The sequence below is a fragment of the Mchenga conophoros genome, linkage group LG4 (genome assembly GCF_057382185.1).
Source record: "Mchenga conophoros isolate Kocher_MC1m ecotype Shallow Benthic linkage group LG4, M_conophoros_male_GT1.1, whole genome shotgun sequence".
NCBI classification, from domain to species: Eukaryota; Metazoa; Chordata; class Actinopteri; order Cichliformes; family Cichlidae; genus Mchenga; species Mchenga conophoros.
Window position 1 is genome coordinate 25,833,971 of NC_140529.1, and position 10,026 is coordinate 25,843,996.

At 40.6% G+C, this 10,026-nt stretch overlaps 1 protein-coding gene across 1 annotated transcript; it reads left to right on the top strand.

Moving 5' to 3' along the window:
- The first annotated feature begins 2,635 nt into the window (after positions 1-2,635).
- Positions 2,636-6,277, top strand: LOC146576186 (transcription factor Sox-8-like). The gene is made up of 3 exons (XM_085271266.1): positions 2,636-3,271; positions 3,663-3,880; positions 3,974-6,277. Exons 1-3 carry the CDS (start codon positions 2,856-2,858, stop codon positions 4,720-4,722), a joined length of 1,383 nt encoding a protein of 460 aa, XP_085127392.1. The 5' UTR covers positions 2,636-2,855; the 3' UTR covers positions 4,723-6,277.
- The last annotated feature ends 3,749 nt before the right edge of the window (positions 6,278-10,026 follow it).

A 10,026-nucleotide genomic window follows, 5' to 3' on the forward strand; every position in this document is an offset into this window, starting at 1 on the left:
CACAGAAGCAGAGACCAAAGGAAGCAAGATTCCTGTGGGTGACTGTGTAATTTAATTTTGTATGCACATTAGAAGCCAGAAAGTATAATTTACATGTGGGGTAGAAGTGACTGAGGCCCAGGAGAAATTGGCCAACATGCTCTGCAAAAGTCTAAAAATCTTTACCCGGGTCTTTCCTTTGAGATGAAACTCACAAAAATAGGAAAATTAAAACCTTCCTTCATTCTTTAGGACACTTAAGGTTCATGCGCGGTTGCCTCTCCTCTGTTGTTTCTTCCTTTTCTAATCAAGAGCCCAAAGCCCACAAACTCTGACCAGAGTTTTTCCCCACAATACAAGCAGACATTAAGAGGGAAGGCTGGAGTCTGTTTAAGTCTGTCTCCTCCTTTCTGTCTCTTGCTGTCTACCCCAAAAACGAATACGATCCCAGAGCTAAGTGGGAAGTGACGGCAGCTGCCACTCATGTTGGACTCGTGCTGATTTACACTCACTGTCATAACTGTGAGCAGATGATTGAAGAGTCATGTCAGTGCGAGTTGCTTGGAATTTATTTTTCTTCTGCCTTTTCATTAAATGCTAAAGTGAGTTTTAATATGTTTAGCGTCACACTTACGTCAACATGGAGCTATTAAAATGGTATTACAACACAATGGATCCCTCAATTTTCCCCAGAAATAAAAACCCAAATAAAGTACTTTTGGAACTACATCACACTTACTGAAATCGACTTGCTTGTTTGTTTGTCTTTCTGCAGGATACCGCAAATGAATTTCCATGAAATTTGGTGGGAAGGTGGGACTTGAGCCAGGAACAGTTGATTCCGTTTCAAAGGTGTATTAGAGGAAGGATTTTACAGCATTATATGTTACCCAGATGAGATGATTTCATTGGAAATCCAGAGGGGATGTTCAAATAGTCAAAATGTGACAAGAATTAAACCTCATGAGACAAAATGTTACTGTGCAGCTAAAAAATAGCTGTGCACATTTAATACTTTTCTGTGTGTGTTACAAGAGAAACAGGCCACAGCCACTCTCATCTGACAGCTAGATGCTGTCCTGTCTGTCTGAATTCATGCACACACGCACACACACACACACACACACACACACACACACACACACACACACACACACACACACACACAAACTCTGAACTTGATCCAGCTAAGTGTTTTCAAAGCAGCTGCTAGAAAGTAAGACAGCTCAAGCCAGAGCAAGACAGTTTAACTATATCAACTGTGAATTATGCTTTCAAGGAAAACAGGCTTAATTTTGTGTTGCATGGACCATGCAGTCATTGTCCCTCAAACACACTGAACATTAAAGGTTAATACAAAGTCACAATAAAAAGTCATTGCTAATAATAAAAGAACAAACAATAAAAACTCCTTACCTTTCTGTGCAAGCCATCACCTTTCACACTGAAAAACAGCGTCTGTATAACCAAGCCACAGTTTCTATTATTTCCACATTACAAGCTCTCCTCTTCCCTCAGCCACCTGCAGTGTGCATTGAGCAAAGCAAACTGCCGTCCAGCACAAACATACCTTGTCTTTTCATGGGGAGGCCAGTGATAAAAATCATCCCACAATATATGAACAAAGACACCTTTAACAAAGGCTGTGATTCAATCTACACTCTTATCTTCTCTGCTCTCAGTATCTTCTGTGTCGTAAAAAGCATGCTTCACTGGAGATGAGAAGTGAATTATGGATCACAAACAAACAGGACACGTTAACTTCCGTCTCTAAAGTTGGAGCATTTGTCAAATAGTTGCAGTTGGGCTGCAGTTTATTATCAAACTTTTTAACCTTTGTTTTTGGTGTGTTCTGGGATGAGACTTGGGCTTCACAGCCATCATGATTTGTTTAGATTTAAATTTAGTTTTTCCTATAAGTTCGTGTGGAGACAAGTAATTTAAATAAAAAGATCTGAAAGGCTGAGTATCGTGTGGTGATCGCGCTAAAAATATTGTTGCATGAGTTTCAAAAGAGCACATGTATTATGCAAAAAGAAAGAGAAAAACCCATTAGTTGAATCTTGTGGAGGGTGTCACCCTATTGCTGTGAATTTGACTGGAGAGTCTGTCAGACCTGATGTAATATGCCAAGTAAGATTTTTTTGAGCTATTCCACGTTTCAAAACATTTTTGAGCGCCTCATACTATTGTTTTTGTCAGATTATACAAAAGTTCTCTTTTTACTCTGTGCATGCAACACCTTTTGATGATCGATCTGAATAAATATGATAGAAATAGAAATATTATTTATTGTTATGTTATCTCAGTACATAATAAAAAAAATATAACTCTGTATCATAAAGTATACAATCAAAATGTGTCAGGTTATTTTGACATTAACACAATGAAGATGCTTTTCATATTGAGTTCAGAAATAATTGTAGAAATGCGCAATTTGTGAAATATCTGCTTGTCACACCTCGTGAATAAATTAACAAAAACAGAATTGTGCCACCGATTAAAAAGTCATTATCATAATGAAGCCCACATAGATCCTGAACCAATGAGGAGAAAGTAGCGATTTGTTCCAGCCAACCAGAGTCCGAAGGTGGAGTGACGCTTTTAAAACTCCAACTCAAGTTGCTCTAACATGCAGCACTTCAGTTCACAGTGAGAACCACAAGTTTCACGACAGCACCCCCCTCCACGACAGCCCGGGACAACAAGGCAAACAAACAGGAAAGCGGGGGAAAAACAACAGGCTCGCACTGACTGAAACTGTTAAAGGAATTTACTTTGGCGCAACGCGCGCAAAAGCGCACTGGCCAATTTGGTGAAGGCTTGAACTTCAGTGGCAACATCTGAATTTTCATTTCCAAAGGACTGAACAAATAATGTTAAAAATGACGGAGGAGCATGACAAGTGTGTCGGTGACCAGCCATGCAGTCCATCGGGTACAAACAGTTCCATGTCCCAGGACGAGTCCGACTCCGATGCTCCGTCCTCGCCGACAGGCTCCGATGGTCAAGGATCCCTGCTCGCCGGTTTGGGCAAGAAACTGGACTCCGAAGATGATGAAAGGTTCCCTGCGTGTATACGAGATGCCGTCTCTCAGGTCCTAAAGGGGTACGACTGGTCCTTGGTACCAATGCCCGTGAGAGGGAACGGATCCCTGAAGAGTAAACCTCACGTCAAGAGACCCATGAATGCGTTCATGGTCTGGGCGCAAGCGGCCCGCAGAAAGCTCGCGGATCAGTATCCACACCTGCACAACGCAGAACTGAGCAAGACCCTGGGGAAACTTTGGCGGTAAGAAAAAATGTATATTTCAAATAAAATTATATATATTTATGTATGTAGATTGGGGTGTAGAGAAATTCAAGAATATTTTATGTAAGTGTAAAGTAACATAAAAAAAACAAAAGGACACTCAGGTCACCGAGACGCTGTGGCTGGAGTTTTGAACACGGACATGATTCTAATATTGTAACGCTTTTTTTTGTTGTGTTTGGTGAAATGATTTGGAAATAAATAGATTTTTTGAACAAACCAAGACAGAAAACATCTTTTAGTGCGTGTTTTTCTCGACGTTTTTCTAGGAAACAAAAGCGCTAAAGTAACTTTAAATTTAACAACTGTGTCTTTGTTTACTTCAGCTCAATAATTTTCTCGATTTTATTTATTTATTTTTCTACCTTAGCTTGCTTTCAGAGAGTGAAAAGAGGCCATTCGTAGATGAAGCAGAGAGGCTTCGAGTTCAGCACAAGAAAGATCATCCAGACTACAAGTACCAGCCTCGAAGACGGAAGAATGTGAAACCAGGCCAGAGCGACTCAGATTCTGGAGCAGAACTGGCTCATCACATGTACAAAGCTGAACCAGGAATGAGTGACGGACACCACCATCCTGACCATGCAGGTATGTACTTTGCGGCTAATTTGTTTAATTCTTGAGATAATTTTGTGTTTGAAGTGGCAAACCTTCATTTCTGATTTACATCTTTTTTTTCAGGGCAGCCCCATGGTCCACCTACACCACCCACTACTCCTAAAACAGACCTCCACCATGGGGTGAAGCAGGATTTGAAACATGAAGGCCGTCGACTTGTTGACAGCAGCAGGCAAAACATTGACTTCAGCAATGTAGACATCTCTGAGCTCAGCACTGATGTCATCAGCAATATGGAGACCTTTGACGTTCACGAGTTTGACCAGTACCTCCCGCTCAATGGCCACGCCTCAGGCTCCTCAGACCACAGCCACAGCCACAGCCAGGCTCCACTGCCTGGCAGCGCTTACACTTCCTCATACAGCCATACAAGCAGCAACGGGTCAACGTGGAGCCGAAAGAGCTCCATGTCCTCCTCCTCTCCCTCCACCGGTGAGGTGGGCCAGCACCGTCTCCATATTAAAACAGAGCAACTGAGCCCCAGCCACTACAACGAGCACTCTCACGGCTCGCCCTCACACTCTGATTACGGCTCGTACAGTAGCCAGGCTTGTGTCACATCAGCCACATCAGCTGCCTCGGCCGCTTCCTCTTTCTCCAGCTCCCAGTGTGACTATACTGACCTTCAGAGCTCCAACTATTACAACCCTTACTCTAGCTATCCCTCTAGCCTTTATCAGTATCCCTACTTCCATTCATCCAGGCGGCCCTATAGCAGCCCAATCCTCAACAGTCTGTCCATGGCTCCTCCTCACAGCCCCAACGCATCCAGCTGGGACCAGCCGGTCTACACCACACTGTCTCGACCTTAAGAGTACAGAAACAGCCCGTTCGCACTGGAGACTCATTCAGATCGATGCGCTACTAACGAAGGAAGTAAGGAGGAGACGAAGTAGTGTGCGTAGGGGCTAGTAGGCTAAATGTGACCATTTGAACCTGAGACAGACAAGAGAAAAAAGTGCCTGCTGATTTTATACAGAGTTCTATTGTTGCGACGAAAACACACTTGTACAGACTTTTTACACAAAGAGAAATTGTGTTGTTGGTGAGCCAGACTCCTCCATGAGGACATATCGCCTACGCCTACATCCTGTACACCCTTCTTTCCAGTTAAAGATTGCATGTGTGTGCACACTTGAGGTAAAGAAAAGGCCTGATGCTGAATCGTGCAGGACTGAAATGGTTTGGCCAAACTCTGTCAATGTACACATGACCTATAATGTGCATTTTCAGTAACACTTAACGGCCAGAGCCATGTCGCCGCACACTGTTTGCATCAGTGGATCAGTCTTAAATAACTGGCTCCTATGAATCTAGTGTCATTTTGGCATAAAAGTCTTATATCTATTTATGTTCATGCATTATTTGGTTTTGTTCTTAAGTAGATGAACACATATAATGTGGGTTTGGTTATTTAGAGTACTGTTTGGCTTTCAATGAAAACTAGGTAAATAAGGTGGTACAAGTGCCGTGTTTGATATTATTCAGTTAAAGACCAATTTTTCCAGAAACATCTCCATTCCAAGTTGCACACAAACAGATGGGACCAACAGACTCGCACAGGACAGAACAGGTGTCTGAAATCTATGCTTGGCAAATTGCGATTAGTCATGATCTAGGGTTAAAGGAAATGGGGTAAAATAACACCGCACACTCTGAGTGACATGTCAGCTGGATCTCGTGTATATGTCGATGGACAACACAAGACTTCGTCTACGTACATGCATCCGCGTTGGTGTGTCAGGGAGATAATGTGGTGTCAAACATGCACATGCATGCGCGAGTCATTTCCTTGGGAAAAAGTTGCATATATAACCCGTGACACAAACTATACGTTTTTTTGTTCGTTTGTTTTTTTTAAACCGAAATTCATCTTTTAACTTTTTCTCAAATAAGAGAATTTAGGGTTTAAAAGTGAAATTAAGTATGCGAGTATTTGCCAGTTTATCATCAACCATTAAGTGCCAACTCACTGCTGCAGTCGCATAAAACATTTTTGTGCCTTCTAATGCTTATTGTCAGTATTTTTATATGACAAGGAATTATTAACAAACTCCGGGCAGCACACAATCGGTAATCAACACCAGAGACTCCAACAGTTACCTTGCTTCTGGCTATGTCCTTAATTTGATATCATTCCTTACAGCCTTGGTTTGTAATGTTGTGTGACATGCTGTATGTGAAACGTACAGAGAATCATGCTTTTGTCCGCAGAACTGTGTTTTGTATCTTTATGGTGTATCAGTTTTTGAGAGAGGCTGTGAAAAGAATTGTTGTTCTATTAACTAGAGTTTCACTCGCACATGCACAGCTAACTCATGCGCTGACTTTTTTTTTTTAATAAAAAACTTTTTGTTGATACTTGTATTCGTCCTTCCTTTTTGGATTCACATATGGTTTCCGATGTTTTTGTTCTTAACAACAACAAAAAAACTGAAAAAAAAAAAAAAAAAAGAATTAACTGAACAGAAGCACGCCGTGTTGTTGGGTTTGCCTTTTCGCCGAACACCAGCTGTTAGACTCCTTGTCTAACATCTGTACTGTTTGCTATAGCTGCAGTGAGACTTTTATAGAGTCATTATTTTCCCTGTGATCCCTTCACAGTAAATCTAATTGGATTGTGCTCCGATCATGCGCTGAATTGTGTTTACATAAATAACAAAAATAATATTTTGCTTTAAGAACTCATGAGCCTTTATTCTGAAATTTAAACGTAGCGTGTAATGTTATATGTAAAAACAAAAACCATAAAAAGCATCTTATTATAATTACTGCTGCCACTTTCAGAACCTTTGGACAGAACCTTTTCCAGCATTTCATATGTGCCTGTAGTCATATATATCAGACTAGCTATCTTCACAAATATATATTTATGATTTTTTCCCATTAAACCATAAATGAGAGAAATGGTGAGAGATCCTATCTACGCTGGTCCAGTGGGTAGAATGCTTAAGTTGGCCCTGGCATGCATGCCAAGCAGCCGTCCCTAACCAGCCCAGGGAGAAGCCAAGTGCCAGGGCCGCGCTGCTGAATTTTAATGATTCATTATGCTGTGGAGGGGCCCCATTGTGTCCCTTTATCCGGACAGCTAGAAAGGAATTAATTGGACAGAAAATGGAAGGGCAAGGGGAACTGACAAGCCATTAAGAGGGTCCTGAATGGACGATTAGATGCACATGGTGGAGGACCCCTCCTCTCCCCGTCGCTGTCTCATATCACAGTGCTCCACAAACAAAAAACAACAAGAACAACAACCACAATGACCAGCAGACCAAACTGCAGAAATAATATCAGCGCACATAATCTGTAGATAATAAAAGAAGATAATACCACAGCAGATGGGGTGTGGGTGGCTCAAGAACGACTTGTTTTTCTTCCCTGAAACTCTTTTTTTTTTTCACAAGTGTTTGCCAAATACTTTCAGGAGGAACTCTTGAGAAAGAACAGGAGTGAATAAAAGTGAGGCAAAAAGGCTCTTCAGGGTGCTTGGGTCCTGTTTCCCTGGAACTTGTCCACAGTTTCTGATTGGGCCTCTTGAAAAGCCCTACTGTAAATAACTGAAAAAGTGAAGTGCAGCGGGGAACTTTACTGCGAGCTACATTAGCACAATATACCGAATTAATAAACAAACCAAAAAAGGAAATCGCGTGGAACAGTTTTGTGTCGCAATCAGAGCTTTCAGTAAAAGCAGTTCATAGGTATGTGTCCAACCTACTTAATGCACAAAAATAGTTCAACAGCATGCAGATATCCTCGTGCGCACACTGACACAAACCCTGTCAGTCCACATGCGCATTCATGCAGGAACTGGAAATGAAAATAAAATATAATGCACATTCATTTTGCAGTGTTGAGTCTGTGCTGCATTCCAGCTGTCAACTTAATTGTTGATGGAGGAAGAGCGTTATTTGCCAAAGTCGAAGTCGTGGTCTCGGACACAGGGGACATGAGGGGAAAGCAAGATGAAACGAGTGAAACTGGTGCTTCTACCACCTGACCGCATCCCATTGTTCAGACTGGGATAACTCGCCTGGTAATAGTCTCATCCTGCCTAATGAGCCTGGCTGACTCAGGGCATGTTTTGGGGGAGGGAAAAAGGGGAGCTGGGAACTGTGAAAACCCTAAGAATGTGAGGCTGATTTGCAAGGGAAATGGAGTGGACATAAAGCACGGTTATTGCCCGCCGCCCAATCTGCCTAGCCTCATTCCAATTGATGTACTGAGTTTCTTTTAAGTTCTCCAAATCTTAATCATGCATTTATCTCATACCTCATCACTGATGGCATTTTCTCTTGCCTTGCACACTAAGCAAATATACTTCCTACACAAAATGATAAAAATGAATTGAGTTATAGGGCAGATTAAGTTATGTATTTTTAACCCCTTTATTACATTTTGCTTTCACAACAATTTATTTATCATTGTCATAAAATCAGGTATTATCTCTAAGACTTGAGGACAGAGCCACGCTGCTTGAGTTTATTTTACTGTGAATTTTACATCAGCTGCGTATTTGCATATACCAGTTTAAGTCAAGATGGCATATGACATGTTTTTAAAGAAAAGCTCTCGGGCTCTCTTGTTTACTTCAGTAACTCACGCTGCTTCCAAAACAAACAATTTCAACTAAACTTTAGCAGCTCCACCCAAGTAAACGATTCCCCGTGGCTTATTCGGTCTTGTCTCCCTGTTTTTCTCACTAAATAGAGGAATCTATTTTATTATTGGTGTGTCCTGTGTTTGTTGGGATCGCCAGGCCAAGTAAAACAGAGTGGCAGACAGAACCAACATTAACTTCCCCAATTCCTCACAGATGTGCCAGCGCAGAAAGGAATTGAAGAAGGTACAGTGCCAACACTAAGGTTTTCTAAATGGCACTAAATTGATGCCGGCTCCACCAAGGTCACCTAAGATTGGCCGGCAATGCTTACTTCAACCTTTCTTTTTTTGATGCTGCAACTACTCAACCGAGAACAGAATAAGTACAGAAAAAAAAGAACAGAAGTTTGAAATTCAAAAACATTTTTTTAAATGTTTATGAAGTTGCAGTTTAGGTACTGGAATGTTTCTTGGTAAATTAGGAAGGATCAGTAAATTAAGCTCTTTGAAAACTTTTTAATCGCAAATTTTTTAATCTATTCTTTAGTCGGGCATTAAAAGAAAAAAACCCATTCTGAAGTAAAAATGTCTCAATGGAGTGTCTGATTACGGTTGTTTACTGAAAAGATAATCAGACCTGGGTCTAAAAGTATTTGCAAATAATTCTGTGTCTGTTTCAACCTGCCTGGAGCACCAGATGGGAGGGATTACTGCACCAGGAGAGTCAGAGAATGTCAGGTTACTTTTACTACTTTTCTGATTAATAAAACTTTCTCCTGTTATGAATTTCACATTTGGAAAAAACAACAAATTCTAATTCTGATAAAAGGATAAAAAAGGTTAGATATTATTCAAAATAATGAAAAAGATATTATTAAAATTGGGCTTTATCAGCCCTCTGAAATTCTCTTAGTGATATCTTTTACCACAGGTGGAACATTCTCCTTTTTTTAAGAAATAAAGAAATGTGAAAAAATACAGCAACAGTTTGACATCTGGTCATGTTCTGTTCCCTGAACAGTTGTCCACAGTCTTTCACTTTCTTTTTTCATTTGTTCTCTCCTTTTCACTTTTCTTGGCACATCGCAATTGTGAATGGGGTGGCAGCATAGCTGCTCATCTTGTTTCCACAGCTTTAAGACTTGTTGATTAGTAACTGAGGCTGTGTTTTCATTGTCACAGCTTTCTGCTTTTGTTGAACTATGGAATCATTCCATCATCATGTACTTTCTCCATCTTTACTTGAAGTTATCTCATCTAAACCTTTTTCCCTTCCTGCATCCTGAGTCCCATGCTGTGAGTGAGTTTACTGTCTCAATGAAACAACTTTTAATGGTTGACAAAACATTTCTAAAATATGCAAAATTAAAGTTTAACTTATGGCAAATCTTCTGCTTCTGCATGTAGATTATTTTGTAGATGTATTGATTTATTGTATTATGGCCCTTTTATATAAGCTACCATAAAAATGTTATTATAAACATTATTTAGAGCTTTCTGTCATTTAAAGTGACATA

Excerpts from the sequence above, each read along its gene's own strand:
- LOC146576186 (XM_085271266.1), top strand. The coding sequence starts at position 2,856 with ATGTTAAAAATGACGGAGGAGCATGACAAGTGTGTCGGTGACCAGCCA. Across the intron at positions 3,272-3,662 it reads ACCCTGGGGAAACTTTGGCG|CTTGCTTTCAGAGAGTGAAA; the intron begins GTAAGAAAAAAT and ends TTTCTACCTTAG. Across the intron at positions 3,881-3,973 it reads CCACCATCCTGACCATGCAG|GGCAGCCCCATGGTCCACCT; the intron begins GTATGTACTTTG and ends CTTTTTTTTCAG.